At 38.8% G+C, this 22,256-nt stretch overlaps 1 protein-coding gene across 1 annotated transcript in view; it reads left to right on the top strand.

Annotated features, from left to right (window-relative positions):
- DNAH5 (dynein axonemal heavy chain 5) overlaps positions 1-22,256 on the top strand; it is a 249,328-nt gene that overhangs the window by 100,420 nt on the left and 126,652 nt on the right. Inside the window, exons 24-35 of the mRNA XM_025043546.1 lie at positions 2,814-2,979; positions 3,694-3,900; positions 5,489-5,679; positions 5,768-5,855; positions 8,803-8,936; positions 12,710-12,911; positions 13,464-13,699; positions 15,787-16,005; positions 17,666-17,728; positions 18,034-18,272; positions 19,007-19,247; positions 21,422-21,621. Coding sequence (XP_024899314.1) covers positions 2,814-2,979; positions 3,694-3,900; positions 5,489-5,679; positions 5,768-5,855; positions 8,803-8,936; positions 12,710-12,911; positions 13,464-13,699; positions 15,787-16,005; positions 17,666-17,728; positions 18,034-18,272; positions 19,007-19,247; positions 21,422-21,621 — 2,186 coding nt within the window. The remainder of the gene's footprint in view (positions 1-2,813; positions 2,980-3,693; positions 3,901-5,488; positions 5,680-5,767; positions 5,856-8,802; positions 8,937-12,709; positions 12,912-13,463; positions 13,700-15,786; positions 16,006-17,665; positions 17,729-18,033; positions 18,273-19,006; positions 19,248-21,421; positions 21,622-22,256) is intronic.

Below are 22,256 nucleotides of genomic sequence, written 5' to 3' on the forward strand. Positions count from 1 at the left end.
AAAGGATGGTATCAACTTACAACACCACCAGCAATATGATAGTACCAATTTTACTATCTTCCAACAAACACTTTTATTATAAGTGTGATGAAATTTTTCTTATAATAAATTATGTCATGATATATTTATTATAAATAAAATATAACAATGCATTATAATAAATTATAAAAATTAACAATAATATCATAATTATGCATTTTAGTTTAAGATGCAAAATCATATAGAGCCTAATTTGCATTTTCAATACCAAAATAAATAACTACCAATATAAATAAATGATTTCCTTTGAATTTGTTTAATTTTTATAATTTATTTACTCTTTCAATAATTTTTGTAGCGTTTCTGTGTAAACCACTGCTGGAGATACGGTAGTGAACAAAACATATAAAATCCTTTTCATCATGGAGCCCACTTACAAGTTGAGGACACAGAAAAGTAAACAAAAAAGCCAGTAAACAACATGTCAGGCAGTGATAAGTTCAATGGAGAAAAATCGAGACGGCGATGGAGAAAAGGAGTACCTGACAGAGCCGTGATTTTCTGTCAGTGGTCAGGGATGACTTCTGTGATTACACAGGACGTGAATGCACAAGCCATGTCCTATCTCTGGGGAAGAGCCTTCTAAGCAGAGGGGACAACAAGTGCAAAGGCCCCGAGGCAGAAGCCTGTTGTTATGGTAGCTGGAGGAAGATGTCGAGTCGAAGTTCATTGAGCATGTGCATATGCTGGGGGTGAAAATCAAGTAGAGAAGGAGAAAGGGCATGGTTGGTAAGCCTGGTCTCTGGGGAAGCAGTGAGTCTGTGATTTAGAGCTCAGGCTGTGTGATTATTCTCCAACAGAAGGAGAAACATCGCGTTCACTGAAAAAAGGAGGAATAGGGGTTAATGATAGAGGCTGGTTTGTCTTCTGGGTGAAGGCATGGGGCTAGGGCGTTGGGTGAGTCCCTGGATCACGGCCTTCATTTGCTCTGTGCTGTAGAAGGGAAGGTCATTAGCTGAGTATGATGGGGAAGGATGCTCTAAAAATTTGAGGACACAGCTGTTACGGAGCCTGGTAGGGGAACGTGACTGGAGCCATGTCCAATGATTCCTAGATGACATTAGGGACCCGACTGAGTTTGGGGACCAGGAATTTCCAGTGCTGAGATTGCCATGACCTGTGTGTGTAAGGGAAGAGGGTAGATCACCTGGTTCATTTGAGTTGGGCTTCTCCTGGGTCAGACAGTGGGAAGCTGAGGGAGTGCTGGAATAAAAGATATTGGTAAAGGAATAGTCGAAGTAAGAATCATGTCATTACGAGGGAGTGTGTAGAAGATTTAAGATGCAGGCTTAAAAAATGTTAGCGATCTCTCAGAGAACAAGGAACTAGTTTATATGGAATGAGATAAATGAGTTTGGCAAACACAAGTCCTGTGGTTATATGTGATTTGCTGACCAATAATAATAAGCATTTCTTGAGTGCTTACTTGTGCTAGGCGCTGTTCTTACTATTTTATATACATTGTCTTCCCGAATTCTCCCAACAACCTAAAGTGGCTTCTACCACAATCATCATTTTACAGATGGGAGAATCAAGGCCCAGAAGAATTTCCCAGAATAATGCAGAGCTAGGATTTGAACCCAGGTAGTTTGTGCCACAGTCTACCCTTGCCACCAGATGGTGCTAACTTGATGCCATCCCTTACCCAATCCGAGTCCCATCTCTTTTTTTTTGTAAATCTGTCTCTTAACTGTCTCTGGACTAGGGATGGAGATTGGTAGTTGGGTGAAGTTCTGAGTTGGGAGCAAAGTTGTTATTTTATACTTTATTTGATGCTAAAGTTTAATAGTGAGTTTCAAGACACATCAGAATGTTCCTATATTAATGGCATCAAAATGCCATGTGCCATGCAGCAGTGAAGTAGAGGTGAAGGTCATGGGTGATGAGAAGGTAAATAAACCGTGAAGCAGATGTTTGGAGTGGATGGTCCACAGGCCCGTTAGAGAGTCTCAAGATGAATAATGGTGGGACTTGGAGCTGGAGGCGATGACCTACTGTCAAGTCTGTTGCTTCCTGGGATGATTTTCCAACTAAGTAGTAAATCCCTGTCTACGTCATCCATGTCTGTGTGTCTGTCCATCTGTGCATCTGTTTGTCTATGAGCCTGTCTGCTTGTCTGTATTTGTGTGTGTGTGTGTGTGTCTGTCTGTCTATCTATCTATCTATCCATCCATCCATCCATCCATCCATCCATCCATCCATCCATCCATCCATCCATCCATCCATCCTCTATTATCTATCTATCTATCTATCTATCTATCTATCTATCTATCTATCTATCTATCTATCATCTTCCTAAAGAATTCATCACAGTGTCTCAATCATATTAGTTTATCTTTGTTAAATCCCATTCTTGAGAAATGCATAATCTAGATGGAGGGGAGGGGAATATCTAAAATTAATTCTGATTGATCGTGGCTTGTTGGCAAAGGTGAGGAGGGAAGGAAGGCTGCCTGGAGCAGATTTGCGTAAAATGAAGGAAACTCCATGAGAGGCTTTAGAGAGGCTGCTGATGGCTTTTGGAGTTATTTTTTCCACTGCCGGAGAAGTAAGTGTAATTTTGGTCCATCCATGCTTCTCCAGTTGCCTCCCTTGTCTTTAATGCATTTTTTTTACAGGATGCCTGGCCTGGGTTAGCGTGAGGGGCGTGGCCAGGCATCCCTGGAGGCCAGAATCTCATCTGGAGGCTGAACCTGCAGCATAACTACCGTTACTGATGTGCTTTCAAGAGCTAGATAAACAAATGTGATGCTGTGCAATTTTTTTTTTGACAGGACCTTTGTGTAAATGGTGCTCAGACACTACACTTTAAAAGCTCATTAGTAGAAGAAGCAGTCAATGAGCTAATAGATATGTTGCTGGATGTGGAAGTTCCATCTAAAGACGAAAGTGAAAAAGTATCCGATGTGAATAGTGCTGATTCAAAAAACAAAGGTTCAGGTAATAGCTGGCTTAATGGAAGGGTTCTATTTTTCTAGGACATTACTAAACGCTAAAATTTAATTTTCTACCTAGTAATTAATTTCACACTTTTATAAACACTCTCCCAATTTAATAAGGACATTTATAGGTCTGAAATTATGATTTTGAGCCTATTGTAATGACTCTATGTCATTAATTCCATTATTTTTTGTTAAACTCTACAAACATACTTTGCATTGGCCTTTGTTAGCTGTCTTTCCACTTAGGTTGAGTGTGTGGTTTCACCACCAGAGCAGGATGGATTATGGGTTGGAATTCCGGTTGGAGTATATCCACACCAGAACAAAGGTTTCGTGGGAGAGATGAGGACACTGAGAGGCAGAGAAGGGAGGCTGTTCCTCCAAGGATTTTTGGCCATTGGTGGAAGAGAGAGCACCAGGCCAAGCCTCGTTTTTCAGCGATAGCTCTGGCCTCCCCTGCTTCCTCACGCTGAGGAGGAGAAGCCACCATCAGTCCACTTTCCTCTTCCTATCCTTTGATGACCTCACTTTCTAAGGCATGTGACATTTAAGTGTTATCAAATGTGCATATAATTTAGCTTAATTTTCTTCTCTTTAATTGCACTATATGATTTCTCTCTCTCTCTCTCTCTCTCTCTCTCGCTCTCTCTCTCTCTCTCTCTCTCTCTCTCTCTCTCATATCTCTATCTCAATCTCTCTCATATTATAACAGCAAAAAGAGAAGAAGGCCATTCAGACACCTTGACATCTTCCCTTAATGCCGGTGCAGGCCTCCTTCCTTTGACGACAATCATGAGAAAGAAGAAAGAGACTGAGTTGTTAGAGGAAGAGGAAAAAAAAAAAAGCCGGCAGCCGAACAGCATTCGGAAAACAGGGACAGGCCGCTCGGCGCAGAGCCAGGGAACGTTCCTGACCAGAGGTGTGAGGATGTGCGATTTCCAGAGATTCGATGAATCCCTCTGGCCACAGGAGGCCAGTATTGAACCACATTTTGTTCGCTAGCATTTGCTCCCGTGCAGAGAACGTGCGCGCGCACACGCATGCGTGTGTTCCTGTTAGGTTTAAATAATTAAAACACCCACCATTTATTGAGTGCTTCTTTGTAAGTTTATACACTGAACTTCGATTCCCCCAATATTTCTATGAAGTAGATATTATCCTTACTCTTACTTTGAAACTGGGAAAACCAGAGCACAGGGAGGCTAAGTAATTTGCTGAAGGTTGCCTAGCTTTCGATAATAAAAACACATAATAGTCGGCATCAATTTTAATCTTTTTGTAACACGGTGAAAACATGTAAGATGCATTAGTGAAAGAAAAAAATATGTGCTTTAAAAAGAAAATATATGGAAAGAAAATTTCATTGTTAAATTATTAGGTGATTAGCCAGGTTTAGAAAGTGAGAGAGAGCTTATTAATGCCATGCTCTTCAAAGCAGAAAATTTTTACTAATTTTGTGTCAATTTAGTCCTTTCCGGCTGGTTTCCTCATTTTCAATACAATCATCTCTTCCTCAGCACAATTCAGAAACAGGTGTTGCATTTCCCAGATGGACCACAGAAATCCATCAAATCTATACAAGTTCTGAAATTAAATTTTAAATTAAAAATAGTAAAAAAGTAACAGTAATTAAAATGGAAAAATAATAGGATAATAAAAACTTTAATTTATTTTGAATATTGGCATTTAAGGGAAAGTGTCTCTAATATTTAACTAAAAGTCGATAAATAAAAGTGGAAACACAAAGAAGTTTTGGATTGGTGGCATGGTTCATTAAGTTTTATTTCATTTCAGAATGCAGGATAGTCCTTTTCTTTGACATAGGGATATTATTAGAACTTATCAAATATTGGTTGATATGCTGAATACTAAATCACATTTCTTTCCCAACTTTGTATAGTATGGATATTTTCAACTATATTTATAAAGTCACACACATATTCCTATTTCTATACTTATTTCTATACCTATATCCAACTTTAAAAGCCTCTGGGATATAAATGGTGAGTTACACTTTATTTCTTCTCCACTTTTTAATTGTTCTGTGTTCAGATTATATACACTGTGGTAGGAAAGACATATGTTTTATTTGAAATTCCAAACTCATTATTTGTTTTGACTTTGGCACGTTTTGATGACTTCTCTTAATTCCCTGCTTATTTGTTCTACATTTGACTAATTCGTTGGCATCCTGTTATTTGGAGAGTACCATTTCAGTATTTTAGGTAAGAGTGTACGTAATTAAGCCTGATTGCACACAGTGGGTACTCTTCACGGAGGGTGTACGGACATATTGTCATCAACAGAAAACGGTTTGGGTTCCACTGAGCTTCTCTGTTACATGGAGCAAAACTAGATCCTCCAGGAGTTTTCCTTCATTCATTTCTTCACTCAACAAATGTTTGTCTGATTATATACCTATTATATATTGTTCTAGGTGCTTTAACTTTTCTGGTTAATAATGAAATAAGTCCTGTTTTAAATGAAAATGAATGCATCTTCCCCAGACAGCAACAGTGCATCTCAGATGAAGTCGAAGAGTCGGCCCCTTTTCCGGGCAGGCATTACTCTGGCCATCCCCAACATCACCATGGTCCCTGCCCTGGAGGACACACAGCAGATGCTGAACAAAGCCGTGGAGTGCGTCGTCAGCGTCACCAAGGGGGTTAGACAGTGGAGCGGTGAGCTGTTGTCCAAGGTGAGTGCAGGATGAAGAAATTATTTCATAGGGAGGCTGCTGCTTTTACGAAGGGGACTGAGCTGAAAAATATCCTTTTATATCATAGAAAAAGGTTCACGAAAGGAAAATGGCTGCTTTGCAGAATAATGAAGACAGTGATTCTGATGCTGAAATGGGATTTAATGAACCTCCAGGTAAATGTTCTTTTAGTGCTTTTTAACTTGTCACTGTAAACTAGTGTTTACTGAGCTAATATGTTTTTATGTCTTTTGGATATATACCCAAGAGCGGAAATGCTGAGTTGTATGATGTCTTTATGTTTTAATATTTTGAGGAAATGCCAAACCTTTTCAAAGCATTCGTAATATTTTACTGTCTTGCCAGCTATAGGTGAGGGCTCTTCTTTTTTCCTACATCCTCATTGACAATTCTTATTGTCTGCCTTTTGATTATAGCTATTCTCATGGGTGTGAAGTAGTATCTCATTGTGATTTTGATTTGCATTTCTTTAATGATTAATGATATTGTGTATTTTTTTTTTCATACGTTTTTTGGTGATTTGTATATCTTGTTTGGAGAAATGTCTATTCTAATTCTTTGTGCCTGTTTTTAAAAAATGGTTGTCTTTTATTGTTGAGTTATAAAAGTTATTTGTGTATTCTGAATATAAATCTCTTATCAGATATATAACCTGCAAATATTTTCTCATATTCTGTGGATTGTCTTTTATAAATATATTCAAATATGTTCACTTTCTTAATGGTATCTTTTAGAGTCTAAAAGTTTTAATTTTATATCCAATTTAGCTAACTTTTTTTTTTGGTGCTTTTGATTTTATATCTAGGAAACCATTACTTTGATTAAAGTCATGAAAATTTACTTCTGTGTTTTGTTTAAATGTTGTATAGTTTTAGCACTTATATTTTAGGTCTGGGATTCATTTTGAGTGAAGTAGGGGTTTAAATTCATTCTTTTGCATGTGCATATTCAGTTGTCCAGCATCATTTGTTGGAAAACTATTTTTTATTGTTTGACTTTTCTTGGCACCCTTGTTGAAAATCTTTTAACCGTAAATGTAAATGTAAGCGTTTATTTCTGGATTCTTGATTTTATTCCATTGACCTATCATTCCAGTACCACACTATCTTGATTATTATAGCTTTGTAGTAAGTTTTGAAGACAGTAAGTGGGAGCCTTCCAACATTTTTCTTCTTTTACAAGATCGTTTTTGACTATTCTGGATCCTTTGTATTTCCATATGAATTTTAGAATCAGCTTGTTAATTTCTACAAAAAAGGCAGTTATGATTTTTCTAGGAATTGTGCTAAATATCAGTCAGTCTGAAGAGTATTAAAGTGAAATTTAAATCGATTGGAGTGATGCAACGTACGTTCTCTGACCATAGTGGACTTAAATTAGAAATCAGTAACAGAAGGAGATTTGGGAAATTCACAAATATGTAAAAATTAAAACACGCTCCCATGTAATCATTGAGTCCAAGAAGAAATCACAAAGGAAATTAGGAAACATTTTAGGGATAAATGCAAAGGAAACCACAAAATGCCAAAATGTATGGAATGCCACTAAAACAGTGCTGAAAGGGAAATTTATAGCCTTAAAGACATGTTTACAGAAAGAAGACATATCTCAAAAAAATAACATAGCTTTTTATCTTAAGAAACTTATCCCCGAGTTCCCTGATCCTTTGTTCTGCCATCTCAAATCTGTCGTTGAGCCCTTCGTGATTTTCGTTTAATTTGTTGTTCTTTTCATCCAGAAATTGCATTTGCTTCTCTCTTAAATTTCTGTCTCATTATCGATCTTCTCTATTTAGTGTGTCACGATCCTGATATTTTCCTTTAATTATTTAGGTATGGTTTTCTATAGTTCTTTGAACATATTTAGAATAGCTGATTTAAAATTTTCGTCTAGTCTGTTCACTGGTAAGACTTTCTGATGTGTAGTTTCTATCGGCTGCTTTTTTCCCTGTATGAAGGCACTTCATTCCTGTTGCTTTGCATGTCTCACAATTTTAATTTTTGTTGAAAACTTGATATTTTCAAGAATATATAATGTGGCAACTCTGAGAATCTGATTCTCTTCTCCCCAGGTGGTGGTGTTACTGTTTGTTTCTTTAATGATTTTCCTGGACTAATTCTATAAAATTGGCCTTTCTTGTGGCGTATACTACCGTAATCTTTGCATGACGAGTTTAGTGATCAACCACCGATTGCAAAGAGACTTCCTTTGATTCTTTGAACCAGTAAATCTTCCACCCTTTGCCTAGGGACACTGTGTGTGTGTGTTGCAGCATCCCAAAAGCCCAGGAAGTTTTCAACACTGCTTAGCCGTTCTTTATTGATTGTGCAAAGGCTCAGTTCAGCCAGAGCTAAATGTTTGGGGCATCTTCAGTCGTTCTTGGACACGTGCACAGCTCTGTACATATGTGTGACCTTCCAGAGCCCCAGCAAAATGTCAGAGCTTTACGATGCCTTCTGTGGACTTCTCATTCCCCAGATCTGTAATTTTTTTGGCCAAACTCTTGTTTGCTTCAAATAATATCATTGCCTCAGGCAACATCGAAGTTAAATACTTGTTGCTTTTCATTTTTTTGACATATGCCTTGTGGATAGGGATTTTTTTTAGTGAGTTCTCAGTCAGGTCTTATAAAGAGAAACTCTTCAAATGGGGCTTTTCCAGGGAGTGTCCAGACAGGTCAAATAGTGATAGTTATATGGGGCTTCTTGAGGAGTTCCAAACCTAGTCTGGGCCCTCAGTGACTGCTAGGCTGTGGTTTTCACAGCTGTAGTGGTTGCAAGGCTGCTGGGTTTTGAAGGTACAGCACAGCCAGGGACGGGACAATGGGAGTAGAGCAAGTTAAAACACTCCAAAACTCACTGTTTTTACTGAGATTTAACATTTTTTTTTTCTGGAATAAACAAATGTTCCTTGGATTGTTGAAAGCTTTGGTGAATTTCCAGAGTTCTGAAGAATTGATATTGACAATTTTTTCCCACTGTTTTCTATTGCTTTTTATAAAAAAGATTTTCGAAGGTCCTTACTTTACCATTACAGAGATCCTCTCCTCTTTTTAAGTGTCCTATGCTGTTGATATAAAATTTTCTCTTTTTCTGCTTTTAGATACCTTTGAGATAGCATCTGTAAATTTACCCATTCCCGTGCAAACCAGGAACTATTATAAGAATGTTTCTGACAACAAAGAAATTGTAAAATTAGTCTCTGTGCTTAGCACAATCATCAGCTCCATCAAAAAGGTATGTCGTGGGGATGTATAGCCTGAGCCCTTCCCTTTGCAGCCTGTGCTTGTGTGGAACTGACATCTCAAGTTCATCCTACATGTAGCCTGGGTCTTACCCACTGTGCCTTCAGTGACTGGCTTAGGGCATCTTGTGCATTCTCAGCACATGTTTGTTTAACTAAAGATTTTTCATTCTCGATTGCAAGATAAAAGAGAACTATTATTCCTATGTTTTATATTATGTTCTGTTTAATGCCTTCAACCTATTTATTTATTTAGTACAAATAAATCTGAGCGTTAAAAAGTTCGATGTGTCTCAAACCACCAGTCAGATTGGTGGTATAATTCACTTCATAGAGAATCAGTGATACTAGTACATTTGAAAGAGAATAAGATTTGTAGTCGACTTTTCATATTTGTATAGTCAGGGGAATCTTAAAACATATCAGATGAAAATTTATGTATATTGCCATGTGGAAATCAGGTAATACCGAAAGTAAAGAAAATATTAGTATTATAAATACAAACTTGCACTGGGCATAGATGTAAAGTCGGGTTAACTTTTTTATTTCCCACCTGCTCTTTTCTCAGATTTTCCTTTTTTATTCAGACAAATCCGTTCTTGTGGCCAAAAAGATTCAAAAGTCTGAAGTCAATTTCTACTTAAATAAATCCATATTCATATCTATATTGTTGCTAAGATCTGTTGCCTCTTTAAAAATGTGTTGAGGGAATAGTCATCACTCAGTAAATACATCTTTTCTATTACTTAGTTTTGATAGAATTATTTTATTTGTTTGAAAGCATTTCGAAAGGCTACCATTGCCGTAACCATGTGAGGAAATATTAAGTTTAATTTTAATGCGTCCCCGAGGGGACTGGAAGCTTTTGCATTTATGCATTTTCAATTTTCTTTTCTTAATATATTGAAGTTCCTATTTAATTTTGTTCTAAGGGCAGTGTTCACGTAATTTAATTTAACAAATATTTGTCTCGTGCTTTGTTTATCAAGCTCTATACTAAATGATCAAGCTAAGTAGAGTATTCTATAATGATAATAAGCATTCAGATATATTTTCCAATGTTTTAGCAATCATGGAAAATACAGTAAAATAAATCAATGATAAGATACATTACTTTCTCTGAATATAAGCAGCCTCTATTTTGAAAAGCTAAGGGTGAGACATAGTAATAGTAACATAATGCTGGCAACAAAATACTTATCTCTGTGTCATTTTTGTTGTATTTACTTTTATGTTATGAAGGATGTGTACAGTTCTTAGTCTTCCTTCAAATAATAGAAAGGGTTGGCATTTAGAATAACTTGAAGGACATCTTCCTCATTGATAGGATGGCCAGATTGTTTCTGGAAGAACATACGCATGCGTGGTCATAATGCTAGCCATGGCCAGCCCTCCACAGCTACAGACCCTCCGAATGGCTTTCCCTCAACCACAGAACATCCTAGCATCCAGCCCCTTTCCTCTTGCCATAGCCGACTGGATTCTAATGTAAACCTGACATACATCCAGCTCTTTCATTAGCTGGTCATTAACTTATAACATTGCTTGGCTTGAAATGATGAGCTAGCTGGACCAAACAATGAAAATAACCTTGGGGGAAGAAACGTCTGAAGGAGAACAGTTCTACATACATAGTTCACATAATTTTTCCTTTTATCTCCACTCCAGAAAGTACCAATTTAATAAAGACTGACACTTCGAGATAAAATAAGTGAGAGTCTAAAACTTATTTAGTTTGAATATATCTTAATATTATAAACTCAGATGTTGAAATAACTCAGGGTTCTGCAATTTCTACCTATATCCAAGGGTCTTTGATCATCTGTAATTTATTCTCCAAACCCTCAAACTTTGTGAATATGTCTTATCTGCTATCGTAGTGCATTCTGGGTATTTATGTCAACATTTCGGGGGCACATTGTGATTGGGACAAGCAGTGGCAGGCTTAGCTTTCTGCGCTTTAATGGGTGGGAAATCTCAGCACCCATTAAACATGAGACTCAGAGGCATGTTTTAGCTACATAACGAGAGTCAGAGTGAAACTACTTGTTGGTTTGGTGCAGATTGGTGTGATTTATTTAATATAATTAGACCACTTAGGATGCCATTTGTAATGCTCTATTTTTTTTTTAAAGTAATTATCTTTTTAATTCAGTCTCAGTTTACAAAATTTTTTGCAGATATAACTTTGAAATTATAAGCCAATAGAATAAATTGAATCCCAAGACATATAAACATTATAAGTGAGGAGACAAATCTTTATTTATTTGTAGATGGTATGATTATTTACCAAGTAAATCCAAGAGGCTAATCTGAAAAATAATATAGCCTGGTGAAAATTAAGTTAGTAGTCAGTTGAAAGATAATTGTAGGCATTTCTGCTGTAATGCAGTAAATGTGTTCCCGAAAATCCTGTTTTGCAAAGTTGCACATTTAATAAAATAAGGATTATGAGGAAAACAGGAATGAGGCAGACACACGAAACCTAAGAAATTTTGTAACCACAGTAAAAACAATAAAAACAATAACAATCATCGTAAAATATTAACCTCTTTAATGACACTCGAATAAGAATGGAACTTTTCATCAAAAGGTGCAAGAAGCTTGGTAGAAGGTGGTGTAAGAAACAATCGAAGCTGCTGAGTTACAGAAACAAGGGTAAAATATACAAACGGCAGGTCAAACTGCAAAGAACATTCTCAAAACAAAGCAGACACTAAAACGGCCCAGAGGAAGAAGAGGTAGAGAGGGCGTCACAGAATCGTGCCCTTCGCGGCTTGCTGCTTTAGCTACAACAGAACAGAGGGCTGGGAAAAATAACATTTTATGTCATGTGACCTCCCCATTACACTGACTTCATTCCCTGGTTATCATCTGCTAGTGAGTCAGTTCATCTTATAGAAGCACAGTTTGTAGCAAACAGGACTGCTTGTTAAAAAATCAGTTTTTTAAAATGTAAATGCCATCTATAGCCCGTTATAAAAATAGTGAAAAATACCTAGGGGTGTGTGTGTGTGTATGTATGTATATATATATGTATATATGCATATATATGTATATGTATATACATACATGCTAAGAAGTATGTGGAGTCTCTATGTAGATTATTCTAAAACTTAACAAGGAATTAAAAAGAAGATGGAAAGATTTGGAAACACCATGCTCCAGGATGGGAAGATTTAATGTCACACAGATGTCAGTACTTGTCTGATGAATTTATACATTTCATGCAACCCGGGCAGTCCTTCAGTGGGGTTTGAGCCCCTCCGGGTTTAGTCTCCACTCTCTGACTTAGGGAACAAGTCAATTAGGTTTCCACTGAGGCTTCTAGTACATTCTACCAATTAGAGTCTTGGAGGAGAACTGAGGGGTGGGGCGAAAGAGTGACCTCAGAGAACTTTTTTCCCCGCTGCACTCCCTGTGGCATGATTTTGAGCTGTGGTTTTTGACCTAAAGTTTAGCTCCAATCAAAAGGGCCTTGTCCACAAGAGTCTTCATGGGCTCTGTGTTTTTCCAGTTTCTAGAAACTGTCCCCTACTTCTTTTGGCTAGGGGTGTCCTAGTTTCACTATTGCTAGTCCTGGGTTACTGTTTACCCTATTGTACATAGTCCTAGTTCTGTGGCATTTCCAGCCAATCACACCGTTCACTAATTAAACATTTTAATGAATCCCTGGGAACTGCCAGGTATTGTCAAATGTTTCCTGACAGCGTGATGCCAGTTCTGACCCTTCCTCCTCAACACAGGTCTGTTATTTGTATCCTAGGACGTTATTGCATCCATGGATTGCTTCAAATGCTACAATCACATTTGGCAAAAGGAGAAAGAAGAAACCGCTATGATGTTTATTATGAAAAACCCCTCGCTTTCTGAATTTGAATCCCAGATTCTCTATTTCCGAAACCTAGAGCAAAAAATCAATGCTGAGCCTGAATATATCTGTGTGGGTCCCATCGCTCTATACACAGGTTGGTTTGTTTTCTTTCAGACAGCCATAAAGATTCAGTAGTATTGTTCTGTCTCTTTACTTACATTAGGGTTCCAGAGAGTTCTAGCTATCTTAAAGATTGACTCTACTCCTGTGGGCCTCAGGCTTTAACACCAATTTGTAGATTTATTTTTAATTCCCTTCTGCATAATTATTGTGGACCATTTTGAACACTGTGCTGCTAAACCTTGAAAATAAATGCTATTTCAGAGAAAGGGGATGTTATATTTGGGTTTAAAATTTACCCTTTAATAAATAACGGTAACAAACTTGAGGCTTATCTCCAGTGGTTTCGCTATGTACTTTTTTTTCTTTTTTTTTAGCATTTTTTCAATTGTTGGAAAACAAGCTTTTTGAAATAAATTATAATGACTAGGGAAAAACTAATCGTTTTCTAGTTTGATTTTTTCATGTGTTCGAGGGCTACGAAATGCAAAGTGTTTACTGTCAAACATCTGTACTGTGTCATACTGTGTCGTCTCATACTGGTTCAAGTTTTTCAAACTGAACTGTGGACATTTGGGTTTTACAGCTGACTTGAAGTTTACCTTGACTGCCGAGACCAAGGCCTGGATGGTTGTCATCGGCCGTCACTGTAACAAAAAATACAGGAGTGAGATGGAAAACATTTTTACCCTTGTTGAAGAATTCAATAAGAAACTGAATCGTCCAATTAAAGACCTAGATGATATTCGGATTGCTATGGCAGCACTGAAGGAAATCAAGGAGCAGCAAATTCCCATTGACTTTCAAGTAGGACCTATCGAGGTAACTGAAAATAATTTGTTCATTATGGAAGTATCTCCGCATGTTGGGTCATATTAGCTGAAATGTAGACCATGTCTGGAGTGGAGTTACCGGATGCCAAACCTAAGAACAATGTGATGTCTAACCCTCATATGGTGCTTTCTGTGGGCCAGTTCTGGTCCCTCCCATGTCATTACGGTCCTTAAGAGCAGAGCCTGAGATAAGGATTTGTGTACAAGTGATTTATTGATGAGTGTTCACGAGAGAAAGGGAGTGAGGGAAACAGGAAAGGATGAGGTCGGGTTGCGGGGACCTACGTGATGATGTCATCTCAGCTGTAGACTGACTACGGCCCAATCCCACTGGAACCTCTGGAGTATGAGTCGTACCACACAGTTGGTCCCACCTTGCGGCAATAGGGACTGCCCTTTATACCCCCAAGTCTGTTGGTCATTGACCATACTCTCCCTGTAAAAAAAGCTACTATTAAGCTGAGGACAGTTTTTCAGGGAAGAAGGTAGCTTGATCCCTCCAGCCAGCAGTTGGGGATGCAAATATCAGCTGGTAAACAGGACCCGGATGGGTCACTAACAGTGTACAGTCATGTATTAACTCTGCCTTAACTCACTTAATCCTTACTGCAACTCCCACTTTACACACAAGGAAACTGAGGGTCAAAGAAATTATGCAATTTGATTAATGTTGCACATTGCTTTTATACTATCTTTTCTAAATGAAAATGTTTTATCAGGAATGGGTCACTATTTATCATTTTAAATGAGACAAGTAAAATCGTAGCATTAATACAATTCCAGACATAAAAACATTATCTTTTTCTCACACCATAACTTGAATGTCTGGGCTTAAACTCTTATGCTCAGGATCACACTTGAGTCTCAAAAATTTCCTGGATTCCTCTTTGACTTTTGGAAAATTTCAAATTACTATGAAAATGGTGCAGATGACTGCACATTTGTATTTCTCCTGTGCTGGGTCAGGGAAACCACATGGTCCACCATGCGATTCCTGGGAATTGAAACACCAGGAAAAAGCCCCCACTTTGCGTAGGGCCAGGGGAGTCCCTGGGGAGTGAAGAGGAGCCCCTGAAACTACTGACCCTGTTTTTCCCAACCTGAGAGTTATGACAAAACTGTAGTCAAGTAGTCAAGATCGAAATACAATCTTTATTATTCAGAAGACATGATTTAGTGTATAACTCCCATATTCCCATTAGACCCCACCCCATCCCCCACCCTACACACGCCCACTGTGCGCTTGTGACTACTGAACCCCAGAATAAGACTTGCTCATCCATCAGAGGCAGCATTGGAAAGCTACAGGTCTCTCTATAATCCTGCTCTACTTCTTTTTGGATGGGGCTGCCAATCAAAGGCAGGAAGAAGAAAGATGGAGAGACACAGTGGGCTATACTTGTCTAGAGCAACAATTTTTTTTCCCCATAGTAACAATCAGATATCCATTCTACCTCTATGGGGAGGAGCAGTGGTAGCAGAAGGGGCCAGGGATATTTAAGGAAAATCCTTTCTCATGAAAACCAACCTCTACCTCATAAATCTAGCCAAGAGAGTAGTGCAGGATTTTGCATCCTAGGGGCATTGACGTGGCCCAGGCTCTGATTCCAGAGCACCCTCTGTGTCTTAATTTTGGAAGCTCTTACTAAAAATGTGAAATGGGATAGAGTTAAAACCTGATTTATTTTGTTATTGTCAAACTAGCAGTTAAATGTTTTATGTTTTTCATTTACTCGGTATAATTTTGTAATATTCAAATACAATTTAGGGGCCTAAGTAAAAATATCTTTTGTTTGTATAATGATTTTCAGTTTTCAAAATGCATTTAAAATGATATTTTTTGATAGTCACAGGAAACCTGTGAAACAGCCAGAGGATCTTCCTGTTTTGCAAATGAGGAAATGAAGCTTAGGGGTTCAGTTGCTTACTTCAACTTTCACAGTTTGCAAGGAGAGTAACTAGAACTTTCTGGCCAGTTTCCCTATTGTGATGATCTTTTCTAATGCTTCAATGAGTGACTGTGTGTAGATTTATGCATCTGACTGACAGAAATCTCAATTTTTTTCTTTTGCACAGGAATCCTATGCCCTGCTTAACAAATACGGCCTTCTGATAGCGAAGGAAGAGATGGACAAAGTTGATACACTGCGTTATGCGTGGGAAAAGCTTCTGGTTCATGCCAGTGAAGTTCAGAATGAGTTAGTCTCCCTACAGCCCAGTTTCAGGAAAGAGCTTATTAGTACCGTGGAGGTCTTTGTCCGAGACTGTCACCAGTTCTACTTGGACTATGATTCGGTATGGCTCTAGCTTTCTGTGTGTGTATTGTTGGTGAGGAATGAATAAAGTATGCAAAAAATGTGTGCGTGCGCGTGCGCGCGCGCGCGTGCGTGTGTCTGTGTGTGTGTGTGTCTGTGTGTATGATGTGCTGTTGAGTCGGCTCCAACTCCTGGCCACCCTAGGAATGAGTGATGTCCACAGAGTCCTGTCCCCACCAGGCCTGCTCAGCTCCTGCAGACTCAGGCCTGCGGCTTCTCTCACGGAGTTGATCCACCTCATATCTGGTCTTCCTTCGTCCTACTGCACGGCTTCTCTTACAGAATCAAACCATCTCATATCTGGTCTTCTTCTTGCCCTGCTGTCTTCTGTTTTCCCGCATTCTAGTCTTTTCCAAAGACCCCTGCCCTCTCACGATGAGCCTGAAGCAGAACGGCTGCAGTTTGGTCATGTTCGCCTCCAGTGATGTCTCGGGCTTAATTTGCTTTAGGACCCACTCGTCATCTTCCTGGACATCCAGGGTATCCACACAGCTCTCCCCCAACACTGTATTTCAGACGATTCCACTTTTCCCTGTCAGCCTTCTTCCCTGCTCCGTTTTCGCATCCAGACATCGTTAACTGGGAATATGAGGGTGTGGATGCAAAATGTAGTTGTTTAAAGATTGTGTATCAAACATAACGAAAGTCCTTGGGAATGGGAGCTTCATCTCATGGGAGCAAAGGCATCTCCCATTCACAGTCTTTTCCCCTTACAGTTCATCCAGAATAATTTCAACAGGAAATGGGAAATTTAAAAGGGCTGTTCATATTGTATCTTTGGTCTTTTACTGAAGTTGTTTGATAGCTTTCTAAATTCGTGTAGACAAATACTCTTTATGTGTAGTTACACCATTCATCTTCCCACAGCATTCATTCAGTAGTCCCACAATAATGTAGAGCACCCAGCACGTGCCAGGTCCTTGATGCTCAAGACACAAATATGGACAGGACAGATGGAGTTCATATTTAATCAAAGATTTTTGAGTTTTCAGTGCAGAATCTTCTGCTTGGGATATATTGTGTAACAAGACCTATTTCTAGCCAATTATAACGTTAAGAAGGGAAATACGTAGAGCGTACAGTAGGGTAGAATCTGTATCTATTAACGAGCAGTACACCAAACCACAAAGTAGGTTAATACTGTTAGGTGGTTGGTTGGATTCCTGCACTACCTCCATGGCTGAAGAAAGCACAGAAACCCACACGTTTGAGGCGTTCTGATGTAGGAGAACCCGATTGGAATGTCAAGATTACAGGTCACTTTACAAATAGATATTAGAATGGTGAAATCCGTAAGTTTTGTGGCATTAGTATTTTAGTTCAAAGCCAGAGATTATATGTGCTTCTTAGAGAGTACTTATTGACTCTTTGCTTTGCCACCTAAGAAATGAATGCTACATATTTTTAATTTTCAAAATTTCTCGACATATGGACATTGTGGCATTAACTTGTAGATCGACTGGAAAATATTTCCAAATGAGTCACTTTCCCAAGTCCTATTTTTGTAAACAAAAAACTGTCTTTTATTATACATGTGCTGTGCACGAAAGCTAACTTCGATATTCAAATATTTTGAGCTCATGAAATTTACATACAAACACTTCATTCGATTTTATATTTGTTTTAACTTTTTGTTTCAGAATGGCCCAATGGCTAGTGACTTGAAACCCCAGGAAGCCAGTGATAGGCTGATCATGTTTCAGGTAATCTTTTTAATTTCTATGACCTTCTAAACAACTAAAACCTTAATGTATTTTAAACACATACTGCCCTCCTCCCTTAACATAGAAAGTCTTATCATGGAATATAGTGTGTACTTACATTTAAAAAATATGATTTAGTGTAGTTAAAATTGGAGTTGGTTGCTATGCAGTTAATTATACTCATTTAGTATTTCTATTTACATGTGCTCACAGATCATATATGTATGCCAATTTGTGTCTTTTTTATTTGCATGTTTATTAATGCGTAAATATGTTTGGTGAGTTTTCATTTGCATTTTTATTAGAATCAATTTGATAATATCTACCGAAAATACATCACCTATACCGGGGGAGAGGAGCTTTTTGGTCTGCCAGTTACCCAGTATCCTCAGCTTCTCGAAATAAAGAAGCAACTAAATCTTCTCCAGAAAATATACACTCTGTACAACAGTGTCATAGAAACCGTCAATGGCTATCACGACATCCCGTGGTCAGAAGTGAATATTGAAAAAATCAACAGTGAACTTTTAGAGTTCCAGAACAGGTGAGAAATTAAATGCTTAATATGCCCAGAGCTGTGGAGCCTCAAATGCTTTCTTCTCTGTTTGCTGTCAAGTTCTCTTCTCAGTCTAGATGTTTCGAAAGCACATCGTACTGCATTGCTCTTGTCCATTAGACATCACCCTTGTCAAGTGCTACTTATTAATTACCCCAGCATGTGTACATGGAGAGACAAGCACATCCTTTAAACCTGGATGAATCTTGTCAGAAGCTTTTCTACATCTTGGAGGGAGCTGATCTCTATTTATATTAATACTTATCAAATATCTGAAGTTTATGTGGGATGATTTCCTGGGATAAAAGCAAGAACCCCATATTTTCTCCATCCTTTAAATAAAGTACTGAACCCAAAGAAAATGGATGATCATTGGTTGTATTTTTTGGTTAACAGCCTGATACAGCTTTGTACTTAGTAGGTCTCAAGATGTGTTTGTAGGATTGAATTGACCTGGGATTTACCTCTATTCTTTAAAATAATGCATTTTATCTAGTTAATTATTATGAAGGATTGAAATAATTTCTTTCCTGATTGGGAGGAGTACTTGTATGTGATATAAAAGTACATTATATTAACAGATGTCGTCTGACTTATGGGATTTAAAAATATGATAGATATTCAAATCGACCATTTTTGATAGAAATGCTGGCAGACAGTCTTGGATTGGAGACTCCTGGGCTCCTATGTGAATGGGCTTCCATGTTGGCTTCCTGTCGCAGGTGTCGGAAGCTGCCCCGGGCCTCGAAGGACTGGCAGGCTTTTCTGGATCTGAAGAGCACCATCGATGATTTCAGCGAGTGTTGTCCGTTGCTGGAGCATATGGCCAGCAAGGCCATGATGGGCAGGCACTGGGAAAGGATAGCCGCTCTCACTGGGCATAGTCTGGATGTGGGGAATGAAACTTTTAAGTTAAGAAACATCATGGAGGCACCTCTTCTGAAATACAAAGAGGAAATAGAGGTACAGACAATAGACAGTATGCTGTGGTGGGAGATTGGAAGGTCTCATGGGATTTATTTGATGGTATTTCTACATTGTGGAATGTTGGATCAGTAAACCATGCCAGGGCCATCAGAACTCTCTTCCTGGCTTTCAGCCATTAATTCCTTCAACGAATGTTTATGTGACAAATGGGGTTGCATTTCTGCATTCATAGCTCATCAAATAATTTGTTTAATTAAATATCTATACAAATAAAGTTATAGTTATAAGCCGTGGTAGACACCATTGTAAGAAAAGTGTGTTGCTCTACAGAGATTCTACAGTAAAGGGGTCTGATCTGTCTGAGAGATAGGGGGAAGGGCCAAAAAGGTAGAGGGAGTGCATGCACATGACTTGCTGGGTGAAGGGACTGTATGTGTGTGTTGGGGCTCGGGCCTTGGAAAGTGCAAAAAAGCCAATGCCAGGCAGATGGAAAAGCATGTGTGAAGGGTCTGAGGTGTGTTCGGGGGACCAGAAAAAGGCCAGAGTAGGTGTGGGCGATGGGGGTGGGGGAGAGAGAAGACAGCGAGGATGGGGAGGTGGAGCGAGGCTAGAATATTCTGTTGATTTTGCTTTTTGGAGCAATGGGGAACCACCTGGGAGATGTGTTTTGAGCAGAGGATGCCATGGTTAGATTTTCATTTCGTAAAGCTCGCTCTTTAGTAGTAGGTAGCTGTGTGGAGAAAAGATTGGAGGAGGGCAAGGAGAGATGATAGGAAAATCAGTTGGGAGGTTATAAGAATATCCCAGCAAGAGATGATGGTGTGTTGGATGAGGGAGCAGGTGGTGAAGCCAGGGAGGAGTGAAGAGATTGAAGAGATCTTTAGGAGATAAAACTGGGTAGAATTTGGTGATGGAGGGAATGTGGGAGGAGAAACAAGGGGTGAAGCCGAGGATTAATCCTAGATTTGTTGAGAGATCTAGATGGATGATGGTGCTGATCACTGAGCTAGGGAATGTTGGAAGGGAATCAGGCTGAGTGACAAGGTACAACGATTGTGAGCTTGATTTGGGGCATTTGAGTTTGCTATTTCACTAGTTGTGTTTGGGGTTCCCTTGATATAGCCAAACAGAGACATCCGGTAGGCAAATAGATATGTCTTGCCTGGAGGGACAAAGGGTTAGTAAGCGTGCGGGCACGGACGAGCTCACCCAGAGAGGGGGTGTAATTTGAGAAGAGGGTAAGGACCGGACTTGACTCATGGTCCAGGAGAAGATAATGCTGCAGAAGAGATGGGAAAGTGATCAGAGAGTTGGGAAGAAATCAGGTTTCTGCTAATTCCTTCCCCTTGCACTGGACCGATTTGACTTTAGAGTTAAAATCAGAGACACATTAAACTTTGAGTCTTTGTTTAAAGTTTCAAAATCTATAAGGTTCTTGCATATTTTTTATCAAATCTAAAATTTTGATTAACTTGACATATAAGTTTATGTACGCTTAAGGTGTACAACCTACTGATTTGATACATTTGTATTCCAATTACATTGCAGCCTTAGAGCACCTCTGTTTCATCATATGATTATTATTTCTTCCTGGAGTGAGAATAGTTAAGATCTAGCCTCTTAGTAAGTTTAATGTTTATAATACAGTTTTGTTGTCTATAATCTCTGGATTGTGCGTTAGATCTCCAGGACTTATTTATCTACTAGTTACAAGTTTGGACCGTAAACACGATCTCCCCTTCCCTCACCAGCTCCTGGTAACCACCATTCCACTCTCTTTTTTTTCTAGTTCAGTTTTTTAGATTCCAAATATAAAGGATGCCATATAGTATTTGTCTTTCTCTGTCTTACTTATTTTTCTTAACCAAATGTCCTCAAGGTCCATCTATGTTGTTATAAATGGTAGGATTTCCGTTTTTCTTATGGTCGAATAATATTCCACTGTTGCATATTTTTTTCCATTATCTTTCTGGAATAATTTGGTGGGAAATTTTTACAAACGAAGGCTCTGTTATTTAGTACTGTCTCTGTCTCCATCTCTATTCCCCAATCTCTGTCTACATACACAAACACCACTTATTATATCGCTATTTAGATCTGGAAATAGGAATGTTTATAGATCCATGTGAATCAAAGAGCGAAGAACCTAGACTGTTCAGGAAGGATGTGTGACTTTCACGTGAATAAATGAGAGCTTGCCATTTTAATAGGACATCTGCATTAGCGCCGTGAAAGAGAGAGACATTGAGCATAAACTGAAGCAGGTGATTAACGAGTGGGACAGCAAAACGTTCACATTTGGCAGCTTTAAAACCCGTGGAGAACTCCTCTTGCGAGGAGACAGCACCTCGGAAGTCATTGCCAGCATGGAGGACAGCTTGGTGGCACTGGGCTCCCTGCTGAGCAACAGGTAGGAAAACATCATCTCTTTCTGGGGCTTGGAGAACCATAATAGCAAACGTTTCAAGGGAAGTTGATTTTCAAAAAATGCAACACTGTCTCATACAATTTACTCAATATTGACAATACTTGTTTTAATTCTAGCCTTTGGCAGAGCGTGCGTAATACTGTTTTTATTTCATTATCCTTTGCTTGTGGAATGCGTCTGAGACCATCAGTTGGACGAAATAATGCAGCATGTAATCAGCCACCTGGATCTTGTGGACCATTTCAGCTTTGCTGCTGACAAGCCTCAGCACGCAGTAGATAGCTCAACAGGCTCCAGAGTCCCGGAGGTGGTGGGGAAGTCATTCTGATTTTTAGAATGCTCATTTTACTTGGAAAACCTTTTTGCCAATAAGTTTACGGACTAGAAACTCTTAGCTGTGTACATACTTTAATGAGGTGGCAGACCAAGAGAGAGTGAATTTAATTCATAAAGAAAAGTGAAGCCATGCAGACAGATACCATTCTCACATTTCACCTTGACAGTGACAGCGAGCTGTCATGCATGCTTTGGCCACGCAAGCCAGAACTTACATTTCCTTGGTTCACTGCTTTTCTTTGATTTTTCTGAAATAATTTTTGTTCACCAAGATCTTCTCA

This window comes from Pteropus alecto, unplaced genomic scaffold, assembly GCF_000325575.1.
Source record: "Pteropus alecto unplaced genomic scaffold, ASM32557v1 scaffold152, whole genome shotgun sequence".
Lineage (NCBI taxonomy): Eukaryota > Metazoa > Chordata > Mammalia > Chiroptera > Pteropodidae > Pteropus > Pteropus alecto.